Here is a 17,401-nt window from a genome sequence, read left to right as displayed (position 1 = left end):
ACTTGGGTCACAGTAACCTTAGGTCAGGTGACTGGAAAGCAGGGGGAGGAAGTCTGCCTCCTGCCTGGGTGCTGGTGGCTTTGCGTTGGATAAGCAGGAAACAATATGAGTCACTTTGAATCAGCAAAGACCAATTTCCTTTCCAGAATTAGGAAAGTGAATTCTAGTCTAGCCAGCCACAAAAGCAGGATGGTGGACAACTCTGCTTGCTTTCGGTGGACCTTGGGAATCTGTGGGTGCCTCTGCTCTGCACAGGGTGGGCGATTTGCTAGAGGGAAGGTCTTTGAGGAAGTGTGGGAAGCAATCCAAAGGAAACTAACCCATCCATAACCTCCTGCGCATTCCACAGTCTCCCGGGGAACTAACGCCACTGGCACCCTTTACTGATTATCAACTGCGGACATACACCTATAGAATTGATTTATTCAGTTCCCTAACAACCCACCCTGAAGCATCTGGGAATCTGGTGAAGAAATTCTGCAAACAGCATTGGACCTTCCTACCTAACTTAAGACCCACTGTAAGAAGGTCACAGCCCTTCTTTTGATGTATCCTATACTAGCCTCAAGTCCTCTCCTCCTTCAGGAGCTCAAAAGGGCAACTTTCGTACAAAAGTAGTCCAGCTCAGGCTGCGAAAACCTGTCTCCCGGGATGTTGGAAGACGCGCGCTCTCCACTCGCTTGGCAGGCGCCGGCGGCCTTCCGGGCAGTCCTCGGGGACCTTGCCCGCCCTGCGTGGCGATTGTGCAAGCGCAGCTTCGGGCTGCTGCAAGGCCGGCTGCAGCCTGCAGGAGGGCAAGGAGGCGCTCTCGCTGCGCACCCGCTGAACTCTGGGCTCGACGCGCCTTTCCTAGGTTATCTCCGGGGTGGAGTCCACTGCGCGCCCGCCAAGCGAGCAGCGCATCGGTCACCCGAGGCCTGGGTGCCCTCGCTCACCTTGCTGACTCCATCCTCTTCCCATTCCCCCTCCCCCTGCGTCCCTCCCAGCTTTGCCAGCAGGTCCCCCTCCGCCCTACTCAGCGTGCTCATTGGTCATCCCGGCATGCCCTGTCTCCATAAATACGAGGTCCCTGAGCCTAGGTGCTTGAGGAGGCACAGCGAGGTACATCAGACCCGGCAGCATCCCTTTTATCCTCCTTGACACCCTGTGGCTTCAGACCTTAGGAGTCGCATTTGCAGACCCACAGAGGACCAAACCTCGGCTGCTTTTCTCCAGCCCTTGTGGCTAGCTCAGGGCAGGCACCTGCGCCCCACGCCGCTGAACCTTGCAGCATCCCCGGGCATCTGCCTCTTCGGAGTCCCTCCTGCTCTCCACCACACCCACTCCACCACACCCGCGGGTTCTGTTTGCCTCTCTTCCCTAAACCGCCAAGACTTCAGAACCCAGCAGCACCTTCGAAACACTTCACCCCTTCCAGTCCCTGCTCCTCTTCGTGTCCCACGAGTCTCTTGCTACCATGAGCTGCCCCATTGACAAAAGGCGTTCCCTGATCGCCTTCCTGCGCCGGCTGCGCGACCTCGGGCAGCCCCCCAGACCCGTGACATCCAAGGCGTGCGCTTCCCGCGCGCCAAAAGAGGTGCCCCTCTGCCCGGTGGTGACAAGTGGTCAGAGTCGGGACGCCACCTCCCTGCCTGGACCAACCAACTGGCCACTGCTAGGCAGTCTACTGGAGATTCTTTGGAAAGGTGGCCTGAAGAAACAGCATGACACGCTGGTAAATAATTCGTCATTCCCCTCTTCCCTATTCCTTCCAGTCGGGGTGGAGAGGGGAGCTCAGGTGACCGGGCAGCAGCTCACGGAAGAAGCGCCCGGGGCACCAGAGGATGCGCGCTGATGGCATTAGGCCCGCCCCTCTGCAGGCAGAGTACCACAAGAAATACGGCCAGATTTTCCGGATGAAGCTGGGCTCCTTCGACTCGGTGCACCTGGGCTCGCCGAGTCTGCTGGAAGCGCTATACCGTACGGAGAGCGCATATCCTCAGAGACTGGAGATCAAACCCTGGAAAGCTTATCGTGACCACCGCAACGAGGGCTACGGGCTGCTGATCCTGTGAGTGCCCTCAGCAGGGTGGCGGTGGGGGGCAGGACATACAGGGCAGTAGGGAAGGGAGGTGGGTAGAGTTTCCTGGGGTTAGACTTTCCTTACGCAGAACGAATACAGAAGCAACTGCTCTACTGAGCGCCAGCGCAATCCTCAAATTGTAGTGTAGAGGTGGGTCCCCCAAAGAGCCGTAGAGTGAGGGAATGCACACGTACCTGCCTCCCCACCAGGACATACCTAAAGCTCCAATCCCCTTTTATTTGAGTTTCACCTTCCTGATATCAGTTTGGGCAAGATTTAACCTTAATGTCAAACCAAATTTATTTGGCAGTTTCATAGGTGTATAGAATGTATTTCTGGTCGCTTTCATCCGGTGTCTTCTCTTTGATCCCACTCCCACTCCCGCTGAGACTCTCCCTGGTCCCAACAACTCCCTCCTATTTTCAGCTTGATTCCCTGAGGTTGCTTGCATGGGCATGGGTGGGATTATCTAGAGCACTGGCAACCGGTTGGAGCCTACACCTCTGTAGAAACCTGACTATCCCTTCCCCAGCAACCACTAACAGCCCTCAGCTTCCCAGGGAGCAGAGGGATGCTGTGAGCCCCTCTCGGTCGGTTCGTGATAGACAGCCGCGAATATTCATGGGATGCTAAGATTCCTGAGAATTTCCCAGGCGGCCTTCAGGGTTAGTGTGCTCCTGGTGCTCGCAAATGGCTGCGGAGCTTCTTTCCTGGCGCCCTGAACACAATCCTTCTCCGCAGGGAAGGAAGAGAGTGGCAGAGGATCCGAAGCGCCTTCCAAAAGAAACTGATGAAGCCGGTGGAGATCATGAAGCTGGACAATAAGATCAATGAGGTTTGCGCGCTGGGGCGAGCTTTCCCTGGGCTCTCCTGGACAGAGAGCAGCTAATTAGGCTTTGGGTCCCAGCTCTAAAGCACAAAGAGAAAAGAATCGTGCATCATGGGTGATTCCGGCCGTTGCTGTTTCCCTCCATCCTCCACTCCATCCTCTTCCCCACCCCTCCCCACCCCCAACTCATCTTCCTTTCTCTACTCCAAAGCCTTCTAACCCCCACGGAAGGAACAACTAGAAACTGATTTTGCGTTCCGTTCCGCGGCCTTCCACCAGCTACTGGTGCGAACCGGCCGTGCTATTTAATTCGCCTAAGGTTTTAGAGCCCCTAATCCACATGGTTGCTGTGAGAACTAAGAGGTGATGCTTGTAAAAGTCCTAGAGGGGCCTTTGCAGTCGGAATAGGTGCACAGGGAGGCAAAGAATCTGGGGGTGGGAAGGGGCACAGGGGGAACACTCCTGTAGACCAGTCTTCTGAAAATGTAGAGGAATGGAATGGCATGATGTGTCCAGAGATTTCACATCCCATGCTCATGAATGATTCAGAAAAGATTCTGGACAATGGGCAAGGCTTACCCTTAAGAATGACTATACCACACTAAAGGACTTTAACATTAGGATTTTAACAACAGCATTTAGCCAACAGGGAGCCATGTGGCAGACTTAAGTGTATAGTGACCTCTTTTTACTCTTGTTCATATTGGAGGTTGTTTTGAGTTGGACCTGGACCCAGATGGGCTCATACAGCATAGGTTTTGCAAGCTTAGGCACTCCTAGAAGCCAGATAATTAATATAACACAGTAATGCAAGCCCCAAGCAGGACGTTTAGCAAGCAGCATAGTTTTCTTTTCTAGAGGGCACAGCTGCTCTGGATCCAGCTAGCTACTGTCACGTGGGGGTGTACACCCAGTGTCATCTTGTGGCAGTAATAGAGATAATGTTAATAAGACAGGTCATGGGAAAGCCATACATGTATCTGAACTCTCTTTGTTTTTTCTTTTCTTTTCTTTTTTCTTTGAGACAAGCTCTCAAAGAAACTTCTGTTGGCCTGGACTTTACTATGTAGACCAGGCTTGCTTCAAACTCATAGAGATCCATCTGCTTCTGACTCCCACTTGGGTTAAAGGTGAACACCATCCTCAGCTTTCTTTCTTTCTTCCTTTTTTCCCTTGGCTTTGTTTAAAAACTAACAAATTCAAATTACTTTTAAATTGCATTACATAAGTAAGCTAAACATGCCCATGTGTTACCTGTCGGCCTTACGACCACTCATCCTTGCCTCAGGTATAGCTTGGCAGGTCATCCGTTATGCGGACAAGTGACTTAGCGTCTCTAAACTGTTTCTCATCTGTGACGTGGCAAATGGGAGCAATGGCTCCTGCCTTAGGAGGTAGCAGTGCGGATCAGCTAAGGTAACACACTCTAACCACGAACACACTCTAACCACGTGTGGTCCCAGGCACACTTCACAAGTGTGAGGCTCGAGTCACCTCGGGCTCTGGTTTGGAGGTTGGCAGCTAGAGACCTTGTATGGCTGGCTGTCCCAAAGTTGCAAAGCTATCTATCTACTGAGCGAGCTACATCCAGAAAGTGCAGGAGGATCCCTGGAAGCTCATTGGCCACCCAGGGCAGCCAAATTTCAGAACTCCGATTCAATGAGAGACCCTGTCTCAAAAGTTAGGATGGAGGGCAACCACTACCCTTCACACATGAGAACATTGGCACACACCACCCCCACACAAATGTACATACATACATCTCTCACACATAAATACATGAACACAAGACAATTTCCAGAAATACCCTTAAGATGAACCTGAAACTTGAATTTCAGTGACTACGGGGAGAGCTTAGGAAAAGGCAAGACCTGGAGAAGTCAGTATGTAATTAGTGCCAGTCACCACTGGCAGTAGAGATAGCCTCCCGAGCTTGAACTTTCTCTGTCCCTCCAGTGACATAAAGCTTTGTCTTTCCTGGTTGCTTCCTTTTAAGGTCTTGGCTGATTTTATGGGAAGAATAGACGAGCTGTGTGATGAAGGAGGCCGCATCAGAGACTTATACAGTGAACTGAACAAATGGTCGTTTGAAAGTAAGTTGACTTGATGGTCTCGTCCACTTCACTTTGCAAGAGACCTGGGGGATAAAATGCAGCTCTGCTCACACTTCCATAATAATGGATTGTCAACAACTAGGACAAAGGCACACAAACCCATTGAGTTACGACTTGCACTATGGGTTGTTTATGAAGTCATCCAACAAACATTTATTAAACGAATACTGTGTGCCGGGCACTGTTAGGTACTGGGGACACAGAGGGGAACAAAATGGACCATACATTTGGCTTCACAAAGCTACAATGCTAGAATGACATTTAAAGGCCTAGGAAGGATCAGAAGCATGGACCTTGGTGAGAGAGTCCTCTCCACCAAGGAGACGAAGGTCAGGTGAAGAGGAAGGTAGAGAGGCTTCTTTGGATGAGTGTTCCAGACAGTGGAGTCAGGAGTGCCAAGGCCCCAGCCAGGCACAAGTGTGAAGGCTGTGGGGTCCGTTCTTAGCGTGTTAGCTTAAGGCAAAACAAGAGCAGCTGCCTTCCCCTTGCCTCTGCACAGACAACGGAGAAACAGGAAATAGACTCCCCTGCGGCCTTTTCCTCAAGAAAGCAGAGAGAGTGCTGGGAGGAAACTCAGCAGAACAAAGTTTGCGTGCAAGCGTGAGGGTCTGAGTTCAAATCTCCAGAACTCACACAAAGTCAGACACAGGAACACAACACTAATCCCAGTGCTCCTGTGGCAAGATGAGAGGCGAGGAGAGGGGACACAGATATTATAGAATTCACATTTTCTCTGTGTAAAAAGTTTCAAAGACCAAGAAATCTTCTTTGAAAGTAGGTTGAACCTAAACATCATTATTAAATGGAGAACAGAACAGGAAAGCACCTGTCCTGTGCTGGCCCAGTGCCTGCCAGGTAGTGGAAACTTAGCCCCTAGCTCCTCCTTTCCCAGCCGCTCTTCTCATGGTGGCTTTCAGCATCCCGTGTTTGGCAGCAGAAGCCAATGACTAGTTCAACACCAAGGCTGAGTAACAGCAGCACAGACATCTGACCCAGGGATTCACCTCTGTCCTCCCCTCCCTGTGACTGATGTCAACAGTGTGTCTCTCACCAGGAGGATGGAAAGCTCATGGGTCATTTCTCCCAGAAATGACATCTGGAGAGAAAAGAGAGTGTCCCTTCCCTCAGCTCTCACTCTGTGAAATTTTGTTTTCATTTTAGAAGAGACCACAATGTCATGAGACACAGAGCTCGGTCTTTAATAGTCAGCTAATCACAGACTCTGGCTACAATTGAATAACAGCAGTGATTATTTTCAATGACAGGTATCTGCCTTGTGTTATATGAGAAGAGATTTGGGCTCCTTCAGAAGGACGCAGAGGAAGAAGCTCTGACCTTCATTACGGCCATCAAGACGGTAAGCAGTCCCTCAGGACAGCTTAACAAAGGTTGTCTCCATGTCTCCCAAGGAGGAGTATACACACTTACAATTTGAATGGTTAATTCACTTACTTTGATATCTATATATACATGTGCACCAATCACAAACATAAAAAAGCCCATTATTTATCAGTTTAGGCCAAGTTATTTTACTACAGAAAATTATTCTAAATGTACTTAAGGTATCTTGATGAATGGTCAGTTGGTTAAAAGATATTTTTTAAAGTTTCTGAATGCTTCAGACTTTACAGTTTTGAATGGTTTAAGTAATTTGAGATATCATAGACACAGTGTAATTGATTTGGGATTAACTAAGGTTATGTGGCATCAGAAACTAGAGTCAATAGGTAAATTATAGTTTTTCTGTTCTTTCTTCTTCCTTTACAATTAGACCATTAAAAACTGGCACTGGTGGTACCAGCCTGTCATACCAGCTGCGTGGTGGAGGTGCTGAGGCAGGATAATTACAAGTTTTAAGCTGGTTTGGGCTAGAGTGAGTGCAAGGACAAGCTAGACAATTTAATGATACTTTGTCTCAAAATAAAAAATAAAACAAAATGGATACAGAGTAGCTCTATAGTGGATGCCTTTTTAGTAACCACAAGGCCATGAGTTTGATCCTCAATATAACGTGTGTGTGTGTGTGTGTGTGTGTGTGTGTGTGTGTGTGTGTGTGTATGTGAAGGGTCGTGAGACCAATACTTTTTATTAAATACAAAAAACAAAGCCATCTTTGAGATGACTAAGAGAGCTGATGGGCCTTTGAATCCCACACTTTGGAGATGCTGGAGTGGTCTGGTTTAGACTCCTCCCCCTCCAAGAGAACACTGCTTAGAGAGAAGAATCCAGGGTCCAAGTTCTTCTGTTTCTTCCAGATGATGAACACATTTGGAAAGATGATGGTGACCCCAGTGGAGCTGCACAGGAAACTCAACACCAAAGTGTGGCAGGCGCACACTCTGGCCTGGGACACCATTTTCAGATCAGGTGAAAGGGCTCTCCTTCCCGCTGTCCACTACAATCCAGTTACCCTGACCCTATGCCTAGGAGAGGTCTTGTGGGATCTTCCTGACTGAACCATCAAGGTCCTCCCATGGCGTTGCTTCTACTCTCTACAGCTTCCCAAACTCATGAGCATGGGGGGAGGGGCAGCGGGAGGCGCGCCCTGTCGTCCTCTCTGCAAGCTGGAGGTGGCTGAGTTCATGTGCGGTGGCTTAGCCCTATGTGTCACCACCTTTTCGTCCTTGACTCCTCCATCTCTGAAATAATGAATGACAGTGCTTCCCACTTTGGTACAACTTTTAGTGTGCCTAGTAGAACATAAACATCGGGTATATATGACATTTTGGTGATTAGGGCTATTTCTGCTCCATGATACAGGGTGTTAGGAGTTGTGTATATGTTTAATCCTTACACAAACCTCCACAGTCAACCCTCCCAAGGTCCTGAGACACACCTAAGTAGCTTTCCCAAGGCTCCAGACCAGGCCATGCTTCCGGACTAGGATGCCAACTGCACCACAGGCAGTCACCCTGCCTACCAGCTCCATGGTGATCTTAGTTTGGCATCTGCCTGCATTAATGGATTAAAGTGAGGAAGACAGTTGTCTGGATGTGTTTCATAAATGCCAAATGTTTTAAGTGTTACCAGTATTTCCAGGCACTGTACTTGCATATATGTTTAGTAATATCTGGATCCAAGTTTGGAATATGCACATCAGGCCAGTTCTCATTCCCTCTCATGTTGATCCCTTCAGAGCATGGAGCTTCTATTCATCAAAATGTGACTACAGACCAAGAGCACCTGCCCCAAAGCTTGACAAAAATGCAGACTTCAAGGCCATACACAGTGGTGCATGACTTTAGTACCAGCACTCTAGGGACAGAGACAGGCATATATCTGAGGCCGGCCAGGTCTCCATAGCAAGTTTCAAATGAGCTAGGGCTACATAGTGAGTCCCAGTCTGAAGAAAGAGAAAAAGAAGACAGACAGAGAGATACAGAGAGGAGAGAGAGAGAGAGAGAGAGAGAGAGAGAGAGAGAGAGAGAGAGAGAGAGAGAGAGAGGCTGGCTTCTGTCTACCCGATCCCTGATACTGAATCAACGCTTTCAGAAGATGCCCAGGGGATCCTGAGAAGTCCATCCATGTTGGCCTTGACCAATCCTTGCCAGTGTATCGAGAATATTCACTAGATACCTATCTAGCAAATTCAGAGTCAATGTTCCTGAAAAGACTCAGTGTTGCAAGATTTTCTTGGGCTCTTTTCCTCATCCGAATTTTCAGGCTCTCTGTCCTTTCTCTCCTCTGTCACAGTAAAGCCATGCATCGACAACCGTTTGGAGAAATATTCCCAGCAGCCTGACACAGATTTCCTTTGCGATATTTACCATCACAATCATCTCTCCAAGAAAGAACTGTATGCGGCTGTCACGGAGCTCCAGCTCGCTGCAGTGGAGACGGTGAGGGGAGGCTGGGACTTGGTTGGCTAAACAATGAGTTTTTAAGTAGCCATGGGAATCATTCTCTCCACCAGAACTACCCGAGTAGCTACAGCCTCACAAAAACCAGTAAGCATCCATAGTGAGCGCTGTGGGGGAACTCAAAGCATGGCCTCTTGGTGGTTATGGGCATGGTAGGGACTTTGTGTGATAACATATGCTCCAGTGATAACATACTGGGTAGGTTCTGGCCAGCACCATGGCAGATATCAGAACTGCCATGGGAATTTGGAAACAGCTAGGTACCCATGCTCTGGCTAGGTGACTTAAGTTTCTCAAGCAAAGGTTGGAGAGAGAGAGAGCTCAATTGGTAAAGTACTGTCTGCGCATCCATGAGGACCTGATAGGAAAAAAGCCAGGTGAGGTGGCCCCTATGTGTAATGCCAGGCCTGGGGACATGGAGAAAGGAGGATGCCTGGGCCAGGCAGACTAGCTAGTCCAGTGAGAGACCCTGCCTCAAAAAATAAGGTAGAGAATAGTTAAGGAAGATGCCTGATGTCAACCTCCAGCCTCCACATGCATGTACATACATGTGCCCCGACATATGAACACACACACACACACACACACACACACACACACACGGTTGTTTTTTAGTAATGACTCAGACTATCCCCCACAGTGACTACCTGTGGCTGATTATATTTAAAATAAGATGAAATAAAAATTGGAATTCAGTCCTCCAGACCAATAATACATTTAGTGCTTAAAAGTACAAACAAGATGAACTTGGGATAGCTTGATTTTTATTTAAATGCAACAACTCGTGTGCAACATACCAGCTGATTCTCTTAGTAGATTCTCTATGCAGCCGCCTTCCATTCATGTCTTATGCTGTCACTGGTGTGACACAGACTTCTCAAAGGCCCGCATTCTGTGCACCTTAAAGTGTCCAGGCAGAAGCCCTCCCAGTTGACTGCTTCTTTGCATTTCCCCTTTCATGGCACTCCTTGAAAGAGAAAAGACAGTTTCTGTATTACAGACAACACCTCTCTTTCTGCCGCTTGCTCCAGGAGATCGACAGAAGTGGTAATTGATCTGATCTCCCTTTCTGAACGAATGCCAGGCCTTTCCACAAAGCCACAAAGGCCATTGTTCTTCTGTGGGAAGGGAAGTGTGAATTCTGTGGCTGTGCTTTGTCTACAGCGTCCTTCCAAGAACACAAAAGAGCACACGGCATGTGTAAGGTGGTCAACAAATGCTTCCTGAGTAAACGGAAGAGGATGAGAACTGTAGAGCACCTACTGTGTGCCAGGCCCTTAAAAGTCCACTAGGAATGAGAGGCAAAGTCTTGTTCCTCATAGAACTGAAAAGCCAGTGGGGAGGAGAGACAGTGGATGAATACACACACACACACACACACACACACACATCACTATTCAGGTAGTGGTAGACACCATGAAGGAACATTTTTAAAGCAAAGGAGTAAGCTGGCCAATTTATGCTTTGCCAAGTGAACTATGGCTGGTGGGTGGAGAGTGAACTTCCTAGAGAGAAATTAGCAAAGAGAGGCCACTGAAGGGATGGCGCCCTCCCAACCGAGGTCGTACCAGGACAGGCTGAGCCCTTGAGGTTTCCTAACCCACTTCCCCTGGAATGAAGCTCTGCAGTTTTCTGAGGGGCCCAGACAGTATACCCTGGCTGTGGTGAAAGCTGGTTACCCAGGCCCGTGGAGCACTATTTGACACTTGTGGTGAGGTGTTTGCTGATATGGTTATCCACCTGATCCATTTCTTTTTCAGTCCTGTCTATTCTGAAAGTCACATTGGGTGGATCAGAGAGGTCTGATTGCCTTTAATTTGGAGGTCACACCCTCTTCCTGTTCTGTGCTAATGCCATCCACAGCTTATTTTCAGTGGAAGCCACTGGCTCTCTGACATGAAGAAGCCTGCCTGGGAGGCATGTTCTTCCAAAAATAATAAACACCAGTTGGCTCTGACCCATCTTTTCCTCTGCTCATTAGTGTGAGTGGGTCATGGCACTCAGTCACAGCACCTTGGTGTCTGCAGGGGGAGGACATGGCCACGGTATTGAGACCATTCTGTTTAAATCAGCTGAAGAACAGTCAGGTGCCTCTGACTCCTGGTGGTGAATGTGATGGTTGCTCCTCATCCCTTCAGAGAAGACACCAAAGATACCCTTAAAAGGCCATCAGTCTTTGTCAGAAACAGTCTCTAGCTCCTTAGCATACTCAATTTAATGTTAGAATGTATCCCCTGCCCCTCCCCAAATCCTTTTTTTGGTGGGGGGGGGCAAGGTGCTGCATTCTCCTATAAAGGCATTTTTCACATGGGTAAAACCCTGATAATGCCTTTTCATGTTCATGGTTAATTTAGGGTGTGGCCAAAAGAACTTTTATTAGATTCCAGAGAGACAATGCGTGATGCATTTAATTGTGTTGGGAAAATACCTTTGGAAAACCTCTCACTGGCATCACTAGAGCTTTTCTGTCCTTTCTTTACTCAGTTTTACATCAAAATTTACTATTGAACAAGTTCTAGTTCCATTTTTCTGTTGAGGCCACCAGGGAGTCACATTTAGGTATGAGAGGGGGAGAGAGGACATCTTTGTATCTTGCTCCGGTTTCCCCCTAGTGGTGACATCAGATGTAGCAGTAAACTATACCACCACCTAGAAATGAGCCCCAACGTAGCCTTTGTCAGCTGCACATGCAGCTGTTTGTGCTCAAACAGTTGCGTCCAACCATATTTCTAAACGTGACCATTTGTGCCTGGTGGCGGTGTGAGCCCAGAGATCGGCAGACTCTCTTATCTGCAGCCGTTTGCCTTTCAGACAGCAAACAGCTTGATGTGGATTCTCTACAATCTATCCCGGAACCCCCGAGTGCAGCAGAGACTTCTTCTGGAAATCCAGAGCGTGTTGCCTGGGAACCAGGCACCACGGGCAGAGGATCTGAGAAGTATGCCCTACTTAAAGGCCTGTGTAAAAGAATCCATGAGGTAAGGACTCACCTCTGAGCTAATACCTCGTTTGCTTTTGGCAGTACATGACATCACTAGAAAAGGATTCGCTTAGAACATAAAAATGATACCTCAAGATGGCTCCCATCAAGATACCTCAAGATGCCTCCCCTGATTATATGCATCTATCAAGCTAGAGGGAAGGGCCTTGGGGTATATCAATGTTTATTTTACTCACTTTCCAAACCTTGTGGACCAATCCCACCGCTCGCCTCTCATGGATGCTGGTCAGTAGGAGGGAAGTCGTCTGTGGTTGTGGGGCTGGAGATGAAGGCTGAGCAAGAAGGCACAGAGACAGACAGCTGTCTTTTAGCCTCTAGCTCTTCCTGGAAAGTAAACCTCCAGCCTTTGGACCAGAAGGAAACAGTGCCACCTTTGTGGAGAGCAGACAGCAGTAGAGAGGAAGAGATGCAGGCTTTGGGTGAAGCATGAGACGCAGGCAGATTGAACGGAACACAATTGATGAGCCACTCGCCAGACTTACAGGGATTTAACTATGTGATAAGAAACAAGAGGCGTACATATTGAGAAAGAGGGATTTCTTAAAAAACAACGTAATTCTTTGAGGATGCCATGCAATGTATCTTGATCATATTCACTCCCCCACCCCATTCCACCCAGATCCATCCCCTTCCTCAGTCACCCAACTTCGTGTCTGCCTTTTCTCCATCAAGTCTGATTTGTGTTACCACACATTCTTGAGTGTGGAGGGAGGGTAGCTGATATATCAGGGCTAATCCCCAAAGAAAACCTGGCTTTCCCGATCCCGGCAGCTGTCATCTGCCAATAGCTCCTCATGGTAAGAGAGAGGGTTTCCTCTCACCCTGACTGAACTCCGACAGACTTCTGCTTCCCATTCTGAGTCTATTCCTCACACCACACAGACACAGTGTGGTCTGGGGTCACCGTTACAGCTCTGACTTTGGTTTTTCAGGCTTACCCCAAGTGTGCCGTTCACATCTCGGACTCTCGACAAACCAACAGTTCTGGGTGAATACACGTTACCCAAAGGAGTAAGTAGAATTTGCATATCTGTTTCTTAGCAAAGCTTGACAGGATTACACTCCCCAAGTGTTTGTCACAGGAGAGCATTCATTCTGGAGATCCATAGAAGGATTCACCCTCTTTATCTGAAAAATGGAGAGAGGAGGTGGTCATGAACATGGAACACAAAAATGTGGAGTTATGGGGGCTGGGGGAGGGTTTCAGTAGGTCAGAGCTCTTGCTGCACAAGTATGAGGTTTGAATCCCCAACACTTGTGTAGAAAACCAGATGTGGCTGTTTGTGTAGAAAACCAGATGTGGCTGTTTGGGCCAGCATTGTTCGAGGCAGGCAGAGCAGGATCAATGGGCCTTGCTAGCTGCCAGCTTAAATCCAGGTTCATTGACAGACCCTATCTCAAGGGACTGAGGTGTAGAGAGATAGAGGACATCAGGGGTCCTCCTCTTCCCTCTGCATGTGCATGTGGGTACATGTACTACCCCACACATATGCACATATGTCATTCTTTCACTAACATATGTCAAGCAATACAGCCATCATTATTGTGTTTCCGTGAATTATTTTTGCTTCTGATTATCTAAAAGATCATCTCTTTCTGTGTGCTTTTTAGACGGTGTTAATGCTAAATACCCAGGTGTTGGGTTCCAGTGAGGACAATTTTGAAGATTCCAAGCAGTTTAAACCTGAACGCTGGCTTCAGAAGGAGAAAAAGATCAATCCCTTTGCACATCTCCCATTTGGCCTTGGGAAGAGGATGTGCATTGGGCGTCGACTGGCTGAGTTACAGCTCCACTTGGCTCTTTGCTGGGTAAAAGTCCTCACTGGGTTTCTACAACCACATTCTGGGCTATTCTACAAAGCCGGGGGAGAGAGGGTTAATTCTGCTTTTGTCTCAATGTGTGTTACAGATCATTCAAAAATACAAGATCGTGGCTACAGATGATGAGCCCGTTGAAATGTTGCATCTTGGCATCCTGGTACCCAGCCGGGAGATACCCATTGCATTCTGTCCTCGGTAGGATGCTGAGGTGAGTGTTTGAGTCCCTGTTGCCCTCAGGGGCCTTACCTGGCCAGGAGTGAGCCAAGTTTGGAAGTGTCTAGACTTATCTTTATTTTCTCCTTTCCTCCCTCCCCGCTTCTCTTCCTTCCTTCCTTTCTTTTATAAAGATTTTATTTTGAGAGTGTGTGTGTGTGCCACAAGAGTGTGGGTACCCACAGAAGTTAGAAGAGGGCATCAGATCTCCTGGATCTGGAGTTAGAGATGACACTGTGAGCTGCCCAAAAGACATGGGTGCTGGGAACCAAACTCAGGTCCTTTGCAAGAGCGGCAAGTGCTCCTACCATGAAGCCATCTCTCTAGCCCCACACAATACCTCTATTTTAAAACTACTGAGCTGTTTTCTTCCTTTTAACTTGGGCCCAAGTATGTCACTCAAGCCCTGTGCTAAGAAATCGCTTCTCTAGTAAACCCTGAGCTTTGTAATTGTGGTTGGTCTCTCCTAATACACATTACAATGAGCTCAAAACCAGTGAGGTGACCAGAAGTGAGATGGAGAAACTATTGTCTGATGTGGACGGTGACATCCCCAGCCTGTGGCTTGACAGACACATGTTCATGCTTGAAGCCAGCCTCTCTCACTCTGTCTTTCCAACAATGTGATTAGGGTGAAGAGAAAGAGCCATGGAGGTGGATAGGTTATTTAGAGTAACACAGTTATTGTTGGAGCTTCTGAATGAGGTGCCAAGAAATACAGAAATAATTCCATGGTGTCTGTAAGTGACAGAATATGTGTCGAATTCTGAGAGACCACATGAAGTGGGGTGACATAAAAATTGTTAATTATAAGCCCCAAGGCCAGAGTGCACATTTCATTCAGTGAGTTACACTTTTGGCAGTTACCTGTGATAGTTGTAATTTTAGCTTTTTATTTTCTGATGATTGAGACACCCCATGTGACCTATGATGGATGTCTCCTTGATTTTCCAGACTTTTTTCCACCAAGATCAAGATCAGCAATCTTTCCCTTTCTGCAAGAATGGTGCTTATGGCTTCGGTGTTACTAGATGGCAAACTTCAAGGATCTGAGCATGGACAGCCTGCAGAGCATGGCTCATTTTGCCCTCCATAGACTATTCTAGAGACTATTGTCTAGACAATGATGTTTACTAAGACCATCGACTCAGGGAAGCACATGAAGTGTGGGAACACCAGCCTAGCCCCCTCTAGACCTCACCACTGGTTTACATCAGCCAAAGAGCCCTTCTTGCTTCTGTGGACCTCCTCAAGAGCCCGCTGCCTCTTTCTCTTCTGTGATACCACTGTGAGGCTGACAGTCAGCCATTCTAGAAAAGGTTGCTAAGTATTTCTGCTACCATACCCAAAGAAGCGTCTTTAATTCTCATTTCCATCTCATAAAGAAAGACCTACTATGGCTTAATTATCTGGGGATCTGAGTGGGTCTGACAGCCCATTTATTATTATAACTCTCTTTCACGCAATATTTACAGAAATGCCAGCTGCCGACAGAGCTAAACATTAGTTAAAGGCTCTCATACAGCTATTTTCCCTGCATACAAGGGGAAACATGGTTGGGGATTAGAAACTGTCTATTTTAAAGAAGTTCGTTCCTTAGTGAAACCAGCTCCTTGCTTAAAAATGTCTTGTTCATGCAGAAGACTCTGTAATTTTTCATTTCATTGGTATCTTTTCTCTGTAGCATTGGAGTGTGCATGGACCAATCAGCAGTTTCTAAGCTGTGCATGTGTTGGCACATGTGTGCAAGTATGTGTGTGTGTGTGTGTGTGTGTGTGTGTGTGTGTGCATGTATGTGTGTGTGTGTCTGAGCTCTAAGAGTACTTTGCTTCAATTATGCTTTTCCAGAAAAGACATAGGGTGCCCAATTTAGGGTCTGCAGTGTGGGACTATGTCCCAAAATTTACTCACAGCTTAAAGGTACTCATTGCAACTTTAAGAATAGGATCTCCCATGCTGTAATTTCTTTATCTATTCAAAGTGATAATGGTAATATATGTGTACTTAGAGACTACCTATGCAACATGTGTAGTATGACTTGAACCCCCTGGGAAAACACAATTTCATCAGCGCAAAATGTGGAATTATGCACTACCCACAAAACTTAAAAATGTTTACATACGACTTGTGCATTTTCTATCCAGCACTTTTTTTCTATAGAAGTTTACTGTTTATTTCTGTATATTTGATAAATATTTCCCTTTTAGGTTATAGTTTTAGAATAATTCTGAAATATACATGGATATGTACATTTGAATGAATATGTGTGTATCGGTAACACAGGTATATGCTTTCTCTCTCTTGTGAAATTATTTTTAGAATTGTAAATCCAGAGAGTAAAGACGTAGTTCTGTGGTAAGAGTGTTTGCCTAGTCTGTGTGGGGCCCTGGGTTCAAGCTCCAGTACTGTCAAAAATAAAACAAACAAATACATCTTTGTTGTCAGAGTTTTGTTTTTATATATTTGTCTTTCTAAAAAAAATTATTACATTTATTTATATATTTATTTATTTGGGGGCACACTTGCTGCATCACACCTGTGGAGATCAGAAGACAACTTGGGGAATCAGTTCTCTCCTTTCAGCATGCAGGTACTCAGAATCGAACTTGTAAGACTTAGCAGCAAGCCCCTTTAACCACTGAGCCCCTTAGCCAGCCCTTGTATTTTATATCTTTGAATTCTTTGAAAGTAAGGATGAGTTTTTTTTTTTTAATACCAGAGAGATTATTCCAGCTCCTGGTGTGAGGATATAGTCTTCGTGGCGGAGGAGGCATGGAGGCAGGAGCCTGTCTGTGTCTGCTGGGACAGGAGGAGCATGAGACGGTTGGCTCACATCTCGGCACGCCAGAGGAAGTGGGGCCAGGCTACAACCCCTTAGACCTCCTCCAGGGAGATCCACCTCCCCAAACAGTGCCACCAGCTGGGGACCAAGTGTTCAAACACATACACCCCTGGTGGTTTACATTCGTTTATATTTACATCCATAAATTATAACACCACCACCATCAGGCTGGCTGTGGTCTCTACCACTTCTCCCCTTGACCACTGTAATAACTCCAGCAATTCACCATCAACTCTTGTCTGCTTCTTATATTTTCTCTCTCTCTCTCTCTCTCTCTCTCTCTCTCTCTCTCTCTCTCTCTCTCTCTCTCTCTCTGTGTGTGTGTGTGTGTGTGTGTGTGTCTGTCTGTCTGTCTGTCTGTCTTTCCCTGTCTCTCTGTCTCTCTGTCTTTGTAATTCTTTCTCTGTTCTGCTCTGCCCTCAGGTAATGCCATCTAGCTTCAAATTTGCTATGAAGCCAAGCTTGACCTTGAACTTTTAATCCTGCCTCCATCTCCTGAGTGCTGGGATTGCAGCCACGTGCCTCCATGCCCAACTCTTTTCAAACACCAATCTAATCTCGACTCCTACTCTCATTTCTACTTTGTGGCTGGCCCCCCACTCCCCTAACATAAAGATCCAATTCTGTAAACTGGCCTTTCTTGCCCCATAAAGTGTAGA

At 47.2% G+C, this 17,401-nt stretch overlaps 1 protein-coding gene across 1 annotated transcript; it reads left to right on the top strand.

Moving 5' to 3' along the window:
* Window positions 1-1,098: 1,098 nt before the first annotated feature.
* On the top strand, window positions 1,099-16,332 carry LOC114704035 (1,25-dihydroxyvitamin D(3) 24-hydroxylase, mitochondrial). The gene is made up of 12 exons (XM_028885101.2): window positions 1,099-1,714; window positions 1,860-2,050; window positions 2,804-2,897; window positions 4,888-4,984; window positions 6,271-6,362; window positions 7,261-7,372; window positions 8,699-8,844; window positions 11,677-11,843; window positions 12,799-12,877; window positions 13,478-13,675; window positions 13,776-13,895; window positions 14,855-16,332. The coding sequence occupies exons 1-11, from the start codon at window positions 1,457-1,459 to the stop codon at window positions 13,884-13,886; spliced, it is 1,545 nt and encodes a 514-aa protein (XP_028740934.1). The 5' UTR covers window positions 1,099-1,456; the 3' UTR covers window positions 13,887-13,895; window positions 14,855-16,332.
* Window positions 16,333-17,401: the final 1,069 nt, after the last annotated feature.

Source organism: Peromyscus leucopus, chromosome 1 (genome assembly GCF_004664715.2).
Source record: "Peromyscus leucopus breed LL Stock chromosome 1, UCI_PerLeu_2.1, whole genome shotgun sequence".
Lineage (NCBI taxonomy): Eukaryota > Metazoa > Chordata > Mammalia > Rodentia > Cricetidae > Peromyscus > Peromyscus leucopus.
Note: the sequence above shows the minus strand (reverse complement) of the source record. Positions and strands in the feature narration are given on the sequence as shown.